A 14,742-nucleotide genomic window follows, 5' to 3' on the forward strand; every position below is an offset into this window, starting at 1 on the left:
TTACCTGGAACCAGTTCCTATATACCGGTCCGGTTTCCGGTCCTACAAAATCCTGTTTACCGGTTCCCCGGTTTTCCAGGTCCGAGTCTATCCAGACCGGGTTTGGACCCATTTTCATCACTAATCCATATGCTTGAATCGCTTATTATTACGATCGTTGTTTCATCCTCCACTTTTCCATCGTCTTTTGTATGTTGGCCTAAGGATCTAAGCTAGCAACGATAATCAATTCATCCAAATTCGCCCCATAAATTCTCTATTTTTTTACTTGCATATATGTACATAAGATTGGTCAATCACATACTTTGACTAGTCAAAAGGGGGAACAAGGTTAGATAGAGAGACTCACTTTCGATCCCTCATTTGAACAAAAGAAGGGAATGCCTCTTTCATTCTTGTCACCGAAAATATTTGGTGGAAGTTTCTCTTGCTTAATACAAATCTCGTTTGTTATGAAAGATATAACACGACATAGAACCATACATTATACTACATTTGGCATATATTAGACTAGTACTAGTGTAGAACCATTATAAATAGGACAAAATTGCATATTTTTTTGTACCACAACTCATACTTGATATCCACCTGTGTGAAAATATATAAATGTTCTCTTCGTCTCCATCACTAGAAATAGACCTGAAAAGTTTGTCTAGTTATGTTCAACCTTATTTCTCTTTTTTCATTTTTTTTCCAAGTGCCTTATTTCTCTTTTTCCATCTTTTTTCCAAGTGCCTTGTTTCTCTTTTTTTATCTTTTTTCCAAGTGATGTATGCACTCATATATAGCTTACTGGTTTAGGGCATTGTTTCTACTTTTTTTTTTTTTTTCATTTGTTGCCTAGATAAAGTGTTTCCATATAATTAATGGTTAAAAACATTTGAAAATTTGTTAAAACACTTGGGTAAACTTGTATTATGTTACATTTTTGTATTATGTCAAAATAAAAAAAAATAAAAAAATAAAAAAATAAAACACCCGTATACAACTTACCCCATAACAGCCATGTTTCTATTGTTCCCAAATGTTGTCTTAATAAATGATGTTAAAAAAACACCCGTATATAGTTTTTCTTTTTGGCAAAACAAACACACATCTCGGAAAATTCCCCATATAAATGATGCTAAGGCTCTCTATCTTTCTTTCCCATTAAGTACAATTTAAATAAAGTGTTGTCTAGATAAATGATTTCAAACATTACACGATTAAGCAAATTTGTGAATCAAAATCTTTATAGCCAACATCAAAAAGACAAAGGCCATCAGGGGGTGCTGGTGGGGCCGTGGCACGTCTACACGTGGCATCCATCAATTTTATCAGCGCATCATCTTCAGCTCCAGCCGCCGCTTCTCTTATTGATGTTGCCACAAGCACACGAACCATCTATCAAACAACAAAAATTAGTCTCATTTTCTCTATTAATTTAATTCCTTCTTTCACTATTAGAAAGAGCTAATATATTTATTTAATTATCGTTTGAGAATGAAATTCCTTATTAGAGATGTGTACCTTGCGTAAAAAACGATTAGCAACCAATTCGATGCACATTGCCTTTGTATATTCTCCTTTCTTCATGAAAAACAGAAAACAGTAAAAATCTAGTATTGACAACTTGAGTCCCTCTAATTAAAGGATTCATCCAAAAACACTCCCTCCATATAAAACATGAAAATTTGAGTACCTTTGCATCAATGGTTAAAGTTACTTGTGTGGCCCGCGCATGGAAGACAAAACACTCGGTTGGAGGACCACTGTAACAATAAATAGCAACATACTTTCATTTAATTTATTAAATGATTTAACTCTAAAGAAATTGATTGTTTTATGCATAAAATGAAAGCTCACGTGTTTCTTGAGGGTTTTGTATCACGTGCAAACATCTTGTAAGATAATAATTTCCCTTCTAGTTGTTGAAGAAGCTTGTTGACTTTGCTAACTTTAAACCTGGTTGGTTTTTTTATATTTCCCTCATCATCTTTTTCATTTTCATTATCAAATGAAGATTCTAAACTTTTCTCATTTTCATGGTTATCATCTTCTTCATCAGTTTCCCCATTATTCAAAGGAAAGATATATAAATATCGCCTCCATTTTGCAGAGAAATTAGGATGGAATGTTCGTGGGACCTGTAATGATTAATATTTTGGTGTTTTAAGATGGGTTAAATGTAAGAAATAGCAATGTACTTTTGTTAAATTGTTTATTTATAGCATGTTACTTTTTATTTCTACCTATTATTTAACAACATTTTACTTTTGAAAATTTTATATAATTATAGCAAGTGTGTCAAAATTACTGCTATAACTTATTTATTATAGCATCATAAAAAAATTAAAAAAATTAAAAAAATAAAAAATAAAAAACTCGTTTATTTTGTTTTTCCGGGTTAAACCTCAACTTTATTTTTTGCCTCAAAAAGATTTTGTATTTTTTTCATTTCTTCCGATCTGACCCTTTTAGTCGTTTTTTCCAAAAAAAAAATTTGTAAAATGTGAGGGTTTTTTCAGGAAAAACTATAAAAGTTGAGGGTTTATTTGGAATCAATTAGAAGGTTGAGAGTTTTTTTCGGGAAAAAAATACGAAGTTGAGGGTTCTTTTGGAAAAAATGAAAAATACAAGGTCTTTTTCAGGCAAAAAATAAAGTTGAGGTTTAATCCGTAAAAAAATACAAAATATAAAGTCTTTTATGAAACTAACCCTTTTCGATTTGGCCCTTTTAGCAGTTTTTTCTGAAAAAACTAATCAAATGTGGAGGGTTTTTTCAAAAAAAAAAAAAAAAGTAGCAGGTTTTTTCGGAAAACATTAAAAGGTGAGGGCTTCTTAGAAAAATAATAAAAAACTAATATGACCCTAAGGTGTTTTTCAGAAAGGAATTGAAAGTAATGGCATCTTTTAAAATAATACCTTAGAAACAGATATGACCCTAAGCTTTCCTGGTGTTATGCTGTTAATGGCATCTTGAATATCTTGAGGTTTAATATCCTCTCTCCATGTATCTAAACAATTAAGCAATTGAAGATAATTAACTATTAAAAGCTACACAGATGGTTAAATTTACTATCTTGTCCCTGCTTTGTATTTCATTTATTTGTGTATTATAGCATCCTAAAGAATTCTACTTTCAATCTTTTTTCTTATTAAACCACTGTACTTTGATAAACAACTCAATGAAAATACATGGCTAAAGATCTTTGTTCCATTTCATATAAAAAGTTTTGAAGAAACTTGTTTTGAAAATATAAATTTCAAATCTGAAAATGGTAAATATAATATTTTAAGAGTTATGACATACAAAAAGAGCAGACTTGTTGAAAACCAGTCACCCCTTTATCAGTTCTTCCAGCAACTACAACATTGGCTTCAAGAGGAAGACCTTTTTCCCTCAGTAATGCAGCTTTCCTTTCATCAACAAACTTCCCAAGAGACTTTTCAATCACCCTGAGTTCAAAAGTCAACAAAAAAATATAATGAATTACCTATAAATGATTAATTGTTTGAACTTTGAATGCATAAAAGCATAAGTTAACTCATTCTTTTTGTATCAAGTCAAAACAAAACAATCATATATCTATCAGGATTAGATTAAGTGAAAAAGAAACAAACAGTAACACTTACTCTTGAACAGTATTCAACTCTGGTTGCTTTTGCCATCCATCAAAGGATCCTCCATGATATGAAAGAACTATCTTATAATTCATTCGGGCCCACCTTCCAGCTCGTTTTTGTGATGGAGTAATAACATATTCAGATTCATCAGAAGGGTCTAGACTATTATCATCTGGAATGTGATGTGTCTGAAAAGATATTGTTCATTATAAGTTTATGAAATAGTTGAATTGTTGAATATAGAATGGGTGAATTGAGAAACAAAAGGTAATATACTTTAATAGCAATATGTAACAAATAAAGTATCAAACACCAACCTTGGCTCCAAACAACTGAAGGAATGTAATCTGACCATTAACTACATCTGAGTAAAAGTTGATCACATTTTGCCATGGTCTTGCATACATGAATAGATAAGATTCCCTACAACAGCAAGAAAATGAATATCATTAGACATTACAAATTGGGTAAATTGACTATAGGAAGTAATGCGACATGTTCTTTCTCAAGTAATGTAATCTTTAGTAGCTAATTGGACCTTTTAAATTGGGTGAATTGACTATAGGAGTAATGAAGGGACAAACTTATATACGCGTTACATATGAATCTTACAACAAGAAATGCGTAATCCATGCATGGGATAGATGCATACATTGTCATTGCTTAGAGTATAAATCAAAAATGAAAATTAAGCTCGAAAGAGGAGAAAATTCGACTTAATTTAATGTAAGATCTTCTTAATTTGGGTAAAAACCCATATGAAAACGATTGAATAGGTAATGAAGACATGTTATGCTAATGATTTTGTGGAAGCAAAAAGGAACGAGAATTACCTAGAAGTCCATCTGGAAGACTTGCAAGAATCAGTGTGGTTATAGTGAGAATAATCTTTCGTTTGGGGAATTTTCACGTTTGCATTTGTCTCCATTGAAGAAACGAACGTCCTTCGGATTATTTGAGATCGTAATTCCAAAGCCAGCGCCCTCGGTCGTTGGTACGATAATATCATCCAACACTCGGGCTCCGGCTCCGCCGTTGCTTGCTGTTTGATTATGTGACTCTGTTTTGACTCGGGGAACTCGCCCTGTGTTTTCTGGTGTGTATACCTACCCTTCCCGAGTGCCAACAAAAGAAAATTTGAGAAAACAAATACAAAATCTAAATGGTGTTTCACTTTTGAATTTGAGTTTTAAACAAAAAGTTTTGAATCAAACTCCGTAAAACCAAGGTTATAAGGTTGTCAAGATTGTGATAGTATCTAAGATTGTTTTTCGGTTTGCAAGATCGGGATCGAGATTTTAAGATCCCACAAAATAAAATATAATTTTAATTTATAATTTTTAATCATGAAAAATATTTCAAACATTCAATTTTTCGTTCAAAAGTTCTAAAAACTTCAAAATATTAGTCACTAGGTGTGAGACCCGTATATTACACGGGTTGATTAAAAAAGTTAAATATAAAGTGTACACATTAAGTATTTTCTAAAGTTAAATTTTGAAATAAATATAAATGAAATGATGAATAAGTAATTCAATCTATACTAATAAAAAATTATTATCATGTTTTAAATAATCATGTTGAATATGAATGTAAAAATTAAGTATTTTTTAATGTAAACTTTCGAAATAAACCAATAAATAGAATAAACCACAAGGACCATTTATGTATTTTGTCTTAGTTAATCTATACTAATAAAACTAATTAATATAAATTCACAAATAGAATTCATTAATATATTAATAGAAATAAGAATTCACAAATGGAAGGTTTACTATATATATTAATTCACATTAATTACTATGAGATGACATTTAATAGGTGGAAGTTAAATAAAAATGAAAAAAATACAAAAATAACAAGTGGAAAAAAAATAATTTTAAAATTCTAAGAAAATGACATGTGTCAAATTCAATAAGAAGTTGACATTTGGTAAAATTATATTTATTTATTAGGGTAGATAAGTCACAACACAAAATGATAAATGGTAAATTGGCAAAGGGTAAAAAACATAAAATGGTAAAAAAAATCATTTGAAAAAAAATCAAGGGAAGGTAGGATCGGATCGGATCTCGATCCTACCTACGATCTTACAATCTTACATGCGATCCTACCCCAAATACGATCTGTATACGATCCGGATCGTTTTTCATACCTAGGATCGTAGGATCGTACGATCCTACGATTAGGATCGCGATTTTGACAACCATATGTAATACTATCTTTTAGTTAAAACTTATAATTATAATATAAAATATTTGGGAAATTGAGTGAACTAACCTATATGAGTATTTTGGTAATAATAACCAATGTAAATATTTTTTTTGAAAAATGTCCATTTTCTCCTTAACAGAGCATTCCGTAGTCAGGGGTTTCATTCTGGAGCTTTGTTAACCATATTTTCTCCGGAATAGAGCATCTCGGAGTACAAATGCTCATTCCAGAGCTTTGGTGAAATAATAATTTTAGTACATTCCGGACTTACATTCCAAAGTACCAATGTCTGAAACAGGAATTTATGTACGATTGTCAGGCTCGTATTTTAAAATGACAACACGGAGTCACGAACACACGTTCTGGAGGCATGTTCCAGACAGTTATTCCGGAATAAAAAACTCAATCATACATAGAGTTTTTTAACATGTTTTGTTGATCTTTTATTGCAGCATCGGTATCGTTGTGTCTTTTCTCGGATGCGACTGCAAATATTGCAAGCATATCTTCAAAGTTCGTTTTCTTTTCTTGCACCGGCTCCTCCTTTTGATAAAAACCTCTTGTCTTTTGCCTATACTTTTCCTCCTTTGCCTTCTTGTACTCATCATACGGTAGCCATTCCTTCTTGGATTTTCGCCAATCCTCATCATATCTATCGCCACTTGAATAACACACTTGCACTTTCGGTTCCTGTTCTCGTCAAGATCACAATCTTTAGTAAGGTGAGGCCCTCTTCAGTTATCACATCCCACTCTAATGGCATGGATGGATTGGTCCATCTTAGTCAATCTACGATCCATGCTTTCCAACTTTGTCATCATCGTCGCCATGTCATCAAAAATAGAATTCACCACCCCTCGAGTTGAGTCATTCCTTGGGTTATGATATTCTCTAGAGTGCTTAGAGAATTCTTCAATTAACTCATTTATAGCCGCGGGTGCTTTCTTCGTGAGTGGTCCTTGCGAGTCAAGGAGCTATCTAGTTGTCACGTTCACTCCATCATAGAAAATGGAGACTTCTTGTTGAATGTTTAGATCATTATGAGGGCAGTTCCTCAACAGGCATTTGTATCTTTCCCACGCCTCATAGAGTGACTTGCCTGCTTGTTGCTCGAAAGTTGCAATGGCTTTTTTCAACTTTGCTATTTTTGAGGGAGGGCAAAATTGATCAATAAACTCTTCACGCATCATCCCCCATGTCGTGATGGATCCTGGAGGGAGTGATTTCAGCTAATCTTTCGCGGCTCCCTTAAATGTGACCGGTAGCATATGAAGTAAAACAGGTGTAACATCCCAAATTCCAAGCCCAAATTTTTCATTTTTAATTAAGTAATCCTCAACATAGTTTACCAAAATATCTTCCATGCCATATCATTTGCAAACAAAAATATAACAATGTGTCTGAAAATCATAATGTCAAAGTAAAATAAATCAGAGTACAATCCCAGAAAACTCCATGCGGAAATCATGTGTGTGTGTGATGCGCTGCTACATCGCCGACTCCTTCCCCTTAGACGAAGAGGTATCTGAAACCAAAACTAAAACTGTAAGCACAAAGCTTAGTGAATTCCCCCATCATACCACATACTATACAATCACATAGCATATATATTGTCGGGCCATTCTGGGGCGCCCGTCCTACCCATGTCAAGCCATTCTGGGGTGATGACCTACCCATGTCAAGCCGTTCTGGGGTGCTGACCTACCCATGTCAAGCCGTTCTGGGGTGCTGACCTACCCATGTCAGGCTATTCTGGGGTACCGACCTACCCATGTCAGGCTATTCTGGGGTGCCGACCTACCCTTCGTTCTTTCAACCGGACTCGGGGACTATTTCACCCCCTACTGCTAACACATAATGTCATATCTCTATCATACTGCCAGACGTATCTGGGGTGTCCGACCTACCCATTGGTACTATCGACCGAATCGGGGACTAGTCCCCTTCTACTGATACCACCTAGCATAACATAACAACTAGCATAGCCACATATCAAGCAAACTAGCATACTCGCATATCAACCAATAGCCGACCAGACAATTATCACAAAGACAATTATCTCAGCTAAACATCTACTAGTGGGCCGGCCTTGGTGCGGTAGACCCACTTATACTGGAAGGTAACTCACCTCGCAAGGCTGACTGCTGAAAAGCTGATCGGCAGATGTCTGACTGCTGCTCCGGTGATCCTCCGGCTATAAATCCATAAAACACTTAATCAGACACTGATAACCACTCTTAGGGTAAAATGACTATTGTACCCCTGACCAAGTCAAAGTCAAAGTCAACTTCCAGTTGACCTGACTCGCCGAGTTGGGCCGCCAACTCGTCGAGTCCCTATCCTTTCATCTGTCCTTCTTCACGCTGCTACTCGTCGAGTTTAGCAATGACTCGACGAGTTCACCTTCTAAAACAACCTCGAATGAACCTTCATCCGACTCGCTGAGTTGTATGAACAACTCGTCGAGTTCATCCTCATCCTATGAACAGGTCATGTCCTTGACTCGCCGAGTTGTATGAACAACTCGTCGAGTTCATCTTCGAAAGTTGGGAGATTGCCTTGGACTCGCCGAGTCTGTTCATACACTCGCCGAGTCCTATGATTCCTAGGTCTATGGCTAGGTCCAATGTATTGGGTCATTCCCCCCGGACCCCTCTAAGATCATTCTAACACTCACTGGGTTCCTTCGAACCATAACAGAAAAGGGAAGTCAATCTATGGACTCATCGAGTCCCAAGAACAACTCGCCGAGTCGAGAATGACCAAGTCTTATTTCTCGATTTCTGACATACAACACTTGACCAAAAGATAGATCTAGGCTTCTAAGATCGATCTAGCATGTAAAGTTACAAACTTTATGTGCATGCATGGGACTATGAGCTCAAAAGGCCCTAAATGAGACTCTTAAGATGCATGGGGCTATCTAAGGCTCCAAAATCAATCCCTTTTCTGTCTTGTAACCCCTTAAAGACCTTGGATCTGAAGTCTTAGCCTCCAACCATGCTTGCACTCATGATTGGTCACCAAGAATGGCTCCTAAAAGCCCTAAAACACCCCAAAAAGGGATCTAAAACATGAAAGAGCAAGGTATCAGCTTTATACCTCTAGAGAACTACAGTAGGTGCACAAACTCGAACTCCTCTGGCCTCCTCTTGATTCCTCAAGCCTTTCTCTTCCTTCTTATGTTCCAAAATCACCAAAAACCACCACAAAGGCCTTAGATCTTAACACTAACGATTAGGGTTTCAGTAGGAGGTGTTCTGGGAGAAATAGGCGCGAAGGGAGGCTGAATGAGATGCTTAAATAGGGTGCAATCCCTTAGATTAGGGTTTTATCCAGTCAGGGCCTAATCGTCGAGTCTGGCTGCCGACTCGTCGAGTAGGTCATTAAACTCTCGGGTCCAAGTCGCTCCTACTCGTCGAGTTGGCCATCAACTCGCCGAGTTCTAGGCCAAAAATGAATAATACTTGAATGAAATTCATACCGGGAACCGGGTGATACAAATCTCCCCCACTTATCTTAGACTTCGTCCTCGAAGTCTGCTGCTCGATCCTGAAAAAGCTCGGGGTAATGCTCCCTCATCTCGTCCTCCAGCTCCCAAGTCCACTCCGAGCCCTTGCGGTGCTGCCACTGCACCTTCACCAACTCCACTCTCTTGTTCCTCAGATCGTTTGACTTCCTGTCAAGGATCGCCACTGGCTGCTCAATATAGTTCAGGCTGTTATCAACCTGAATATCCTCCAAAGGCACCACTGCCGAATCGTCCACCAGACACTTCCGCAGCTGGGGGACGTGAAAAGTGCTATGAATCTGACTGAGTTCGGCCGGCAGATCTAGCCTATACGCCACCTTGCCCACCCGGGCTATAACCCTGAAGGGTCCAATATACCTGGGGCCCAGCTTGCCCCGCTTCCTGAATCGAATGACGCCCTTCCAAGGTGACACTTTCTGGAGCACCATATCTCCGACCAGGAATTCCAGGTCCGATCGACGCTTGTCGACATAACTCTTCTACCGACTCTGAGCAGTCTGAAGCCTGCTCCGAACCTGCTGGATCCTCTTCGTAGTCTTGAGTACCACTTCGGTACTCCCCATGACCCTCTAACCAACCTCACCCCAGCATATCGGGGTCCTGCACTTCCTCCCATACAACATCTCGAAATGAGGACGGTAGATGCTCGCATGATAGCTATTATTATACGAGAACTCCGCCAACGGAAGGTAGGTATCCCAGCTACCTCCGAAATCTAAAACACATGCCCGTAGCATATCCTCTAGCGTCTGGATGGTCCGCTCGCTCTGACCATCCGTCTGCGGGTGAAAGGCGGTGCTAAAATGCAGACGAGTACTTAGCTCTTCATGAAACGTCTTCCAAAACCTGGAAGTGAACCGCACATCCCTGTCGGAAATCACTGAAACTGGCACTCCGTGCTGAGCTACTACCTCTCGGATATAGATGTCGGCCAACTTTTCGGCCGAGATGCTCTTCTGGATCGGTATGAAATGGTCACTCTTGGTCAACCGATCCACGATCACCCAAATCGAATCCACTCCCCGTGCAGTCCTGGGAAGCTTGGTGATGAAATCCATGGTAATATCTTCCCATTTCCACATGGGAATATCTAACGGCTGCATCTTGCCATGTGGCCTCTGGTGCTCGGCCTTGACCTTCCTGCAGGTCAAGCACCGCTCCACATACCATGCTACGTCCCGCTTCATGCAGGGCCACCAATAGTCAAGTCGAAGATCTCTATACATCTTCGTCGCTCCTAGATGGATAGAAAATCTGGATTTGTGCCCCTCCTCCATCAGTATCTGGCACACGCCTCCATGATAAGGGACCCACACCATACGGTGAAGAGTCAATAACCCTCGGCTATCATAGTCGAAGGAGGAAACCTGTGTTGGGTTTTGAGCATTCTAACACTCCTATGGTGTACATGCAACCCTATAAACCTTGGATCTATGTTTTCTCTATTATACATGCAAATATTAATTATTCCAAGGTTTCATCCTAACTAGCATATTATGAAGCACCTATACTACAAAGTTCTAGTTAGATGACATACATTTTGATGTAGCTTGATGTCTTCAAGCTTTAAGAGCTTAGCCCCAATAGTGTGGAAGCCTCAAATGGAATCACAAATCACCAAAACACCTTGGAAGAACTTGAGAGAATATGTATGCACACTAAAATCGGCCCACTCTTATTTTCACACACTTGTGCCAATTTTGTGAGCCAAGGACCCCTTTATATATTATGGAGGATTAGGGTTACATCCATGTAAACCCTAATACCCATGACCTTTCATTTACATAGGATCCATGGGTTAAAAGCTCCATGGACCATCCATGAAAGCTTAGCCCAACCTAAATGAACTTGGCCCATTCCATATATATAAGAGTCCATATTTAATTACTTCTTTTTGATCACTTAATTAATTCTAAATTAATTCTTGATCAATACTAATTAAATAATATGATTCCATATTCATATATTAGAACTTATAATATATTAATATAAATCATAAATATACTATTCTCAAAAGACTATCCATATAAATTGTGTCGGTGAAGTGCAACCCAATTGGACCATACCGGGTCGGGTCAAGTACATACCAAATATAGTTATGGACTTAGACATTAATCCAACAGTCTCCCACTTGGATAAGTCTAAAACTATTATTGAGTATGACTTCAAAACCTAACTGGCAATCGTAGCTCTTAAAACCGCTGTCGAACTCTTACCTTGTCAATGACTTGTCCATTAGATAAGGGATCATATATTCCTCCATTCTAGATATCATATGGACTGAGACATGGATTATAATCATTCTCTCTGTCCATTTGTTGTTTCCCGATTTTTGATTTATGATGACTGACTGATTGAACAAATCAAATCAGTCCTGGCTTGGCCAAGCACTCACATGTGTCATCGCTAAATCATCGAGGGGCCCACATATATCGCTTTTATCTCGAAGGTAAAAGGAATGGATAAACTTCGACTCATATGGCTTGTTCTACTACTTGTTGAATCATACACAAAGGCACGTTTTATAACATCGAGTTACCAATGCGTTTTCGTGCAATCAATGTATAACCAACTCATAGTAACAACTCATATCTCTAGGTTTTAAGAATATAAGATATTATCATCTCATGATCACTCGTGATAAAATCCATGAAGTGATTCAAATGAGCGTGTGTTGAATCCAATACTCAGAACTTATGAGCACTCATGAGTGTTGTAGCACCACTTTGTCCACCAACTTGGACCTCTACAAACCAACCCATGACAGTCTTGATTCATATCTACTTCCAACATATGACCGACTGTGGATGGTTTGAATAACTTAATCATTCAGGAAGAGCGACTTAGTTATTCTGGAAGTCAAAACATGCAAAGTGAAACACAAGAATAAATGAATCAAATATGGTATCAAACCCTATGAATATAAATAAACACTTTTATTTCTCACCATACTGATTACTCATTATTCATTGTTTCAGTTTTATCAACTTTATACTTGAATTAAAAACACTAGTTGTCCCATACTCCAAGCATGTACATTATTTTTTTTCTTAAACAATAGCTTTTCCATACACCAAGTATGCACTCTATGTTTGTCTATGATCCTTACTTTGTGAAATAAACCAATTGAACATAATTTCAATGATTCTAATTTCACACTCCCAAATCCTTATCGAAAAATGTGAGAATTTCAAATTCCTATCATTTATCGAAATCTGTTTAGATTTTAAACTTATATGCACTGACCCTCCTGTAATGAATATGTACAAAGTCACAAAGACTTGTCAACAGTCATTATAAGGTATTCCAATGGAGATCAAATCCATGGAAACTAAGTCTCATATTCAAAGTACATTGCTTTGGACATGCTTCTTGCATTAAGTTTTCTAATCTTACACAGATAACTTCCACCTATGGAGACAACTCCATATCCTCATTTTGACTATCACTTCTGAATAAGAGATGCCTCTTTTCAGAATATGTCAATATGGTCCTTCCAAAATTAGCACTATACTTCCAACTGTCCCTGAGCAACCAATCTTTGGTAAACCTCAGATTGTCCTCGACAATTGCTTAATCATTTTAGTCATATCCAATTCTAGACCTTTTCCCTTCTTAATGCCTCTGGGCATTTGGAAAAATTTAGAAATGACAAATATTATAGCACATGCAATCGATCCTGTACCCAAAGCAAATGGTACACGATTCATGATGTCTCACATAAAGACATGATTCTAGACCAGTCTTTTGCTACAATATTTTTATTTGCCATGTTTTCAAAATTTGACTATGAAGAGGGATGCCGTAATCATAATCGAATTTTGAGAACGCAATATATAGAATTTCCTTAAGTTGAACCAATCCAACATGAAATTCATATATATATATATATATATATATATATATATATATATATATATATATATATATATATATATATATTCTTGACTAAAGATGATTAAGGTCTCAATCTAAGCCTTTAGAACTGAAATGAAGTATATCCTCTCCCTTAATTATAGCAAAACAACTTTTTCAATCCCTGCAGCCTCACGAATTGAAACTTTTGTTTTCTATAATTAACATTGCTAACTTGCAACACTAACAATAATTATCATGCTCCCACTAACATGATGATTATTAGCATAACACTTATGCTCCCACTAGCTTTGACATGTACTCAGAAATCAGCTGAACTTCTAGAAATCAATACTTTATTGACTTTCTTACCAAAGTTTAGATTTCTGATACGAGATGCTTTGATAAAACTTTATCAAAATCATACACCTTTCCTTAGATAGCATGCATGTGTGTCTAAACAATTTCAGAACTATGAAAAGGGATGCCGTAATCATAGTCTCAATTGTTTAGACCTTTTGCCATCTGCTTCAAACCTACTTGGTGGAAGTGTTTCCTCACCATCATTTTCATGAATCGGAGAGAAACCTTATGACCCTTAGATTTTATGGTGTATGTGTTCTTATCCATGTGAATCGTCAAAACCATAGTCACAAGACAAGGATAATGACAAATCCAAACTCATATGGACTGAACTTATGCAATCTTAACTTCTTGCCACCTGGCAGTACATGGCCTGTCATTGCTTCCAAGTTGTTATGCAACCAATTGAGAACTTTCAGAACTCCTATGCAAAGCCAACTTAAACTGGAATGGGCACAAAATATGTCAACACGATAGGCTATAAACCTCAAGTCGTGTGCTAGTGAAGAACCTCAGGTTTTATTCTTGATTAGTTCTTGAAATTCTTTTTAGGATCTTTAAGACTCCCACTATCCTCTTGACATATAAGACTATCTTGCCAAATATTCAAGAGATAGTGCAGATTCTTTATCAAGACAAACACTTCACACAATTGGCCTTAGTTGGTCTTTGTTTTATCCAAAACATCACAACTTACCAATTTCAAATGTACAAGAGTAGGACACTTTTACTCTTACATTTGACAAGTGTTTTAAACCTTTCTTTAAGATATGTCACTCAAGTTACAATCTTGGAGTATGACTCTAAGAATTGTTTTGGAACGAAGTATGACTCATCTTCCTGATCTAACCATTTCAACAATTCATGACTCCTCTTCTTAGTCATAAGAATGCACTAAGATGACCTTTAGAGGACTAATTGTGATATGATTTCTAAATCATTAAGATGATCACAAACATGATACTAAAGTACTCTCCCATCTTTTCAGATTTGAGAAACTTTCATCTTTCTGCCTAATTTGATTCTTCCCATTCGTTCTGCCATACATTAAGACTTTTCCAATGTTTCAGAATTATACTTAAACTTGTAAGTATAACCATATTTACTAAACTTTAGTAAATCAAATAGTCTTAACGAGCTTTGTTGTGGTCATGACCAGTGCACAAGAATGT

The 14,742-nt window shown here is 36.7% G+C and overlaps 1 protein-coding gene across 1 annotated transcript; it reads right to left on the reverse strand.

Annotated features, from left to right (window-relative positions):
- Positions 1 to 1,118: 1,118 nt before the first annotated feature.
- On the reverse strand, positions 1,119 to 4,783 carry LOC145112006 (Pseudouridine synthase family protein). Its single transcript, XM_079048223.1, has 9 exons — positions 4,440 to 4,783; positions 3,924 to 4,029; positions 3,616 to 3,794; positions 3,293 to 3,438; positions 2,905 to 2,996; positions 1,846 to 2,126; positions 1,682 to 1,751; positions 1,510 to 1,569; positions 1,119 to 1,383 (listed from the first exon to the last, which is right to left on the reverse strand). The coding sequence occupies exons 1-9, from the start codon at positions 4,613 to 4,615 to the stop codon at positions 1,198 to 1,200; spliced, it is 1,296 nt and encodes a 431-aa protein (XP_078904349.1). The 5' UTR covers positions 4,616 to 4,783; the 3' UTR covers positions 1,119 to 1,197.
- Positions 4,784 to 14,742: the final 9,959 nt, after the last annotated feature.

Source organism: Lactuca virosa, chromosome 5 (assembly GCF_052849685.1).
Source record: "Lactuca virosa cultivar CGN04683 chromosome 5, Lactuca_virosa_CGN04683_v6, whole genome shotgun sequence".
Classification (NCBI taxonomy): domain Eukaryota; kingdom Viridiplantae; phylum Streptophyta; class Magnoliopsida; order Asterales; family Asteraceae; genus Lactuca; species Lactuca virosa.

Excerpts from the sequence above, each read along its gene's own strand:
- LOC145112006 (XM_079048223.1), bottom strand. The coding sequence starts at position 4,615 with ATGATATTATCGTACCAACGACCGAGGGCGCTGGCTTTGGAATTACGA. Across the intron at positions 1,752-1,845 it reads ACAAAACCCTCAAGAAACAC|TGGTCCTCCAACCGAGTGTT; the intron begins GTGAGCTTTCAT and ends TTATTGTTACAG. Across the intron at positions 1,570-1,681 it reads CTTTAACCATTGATGCAAAG|AAAGGAGAATATACAAAGGC; the intron begins GTACTCAAATTT and ends TTTTTCATGAAG.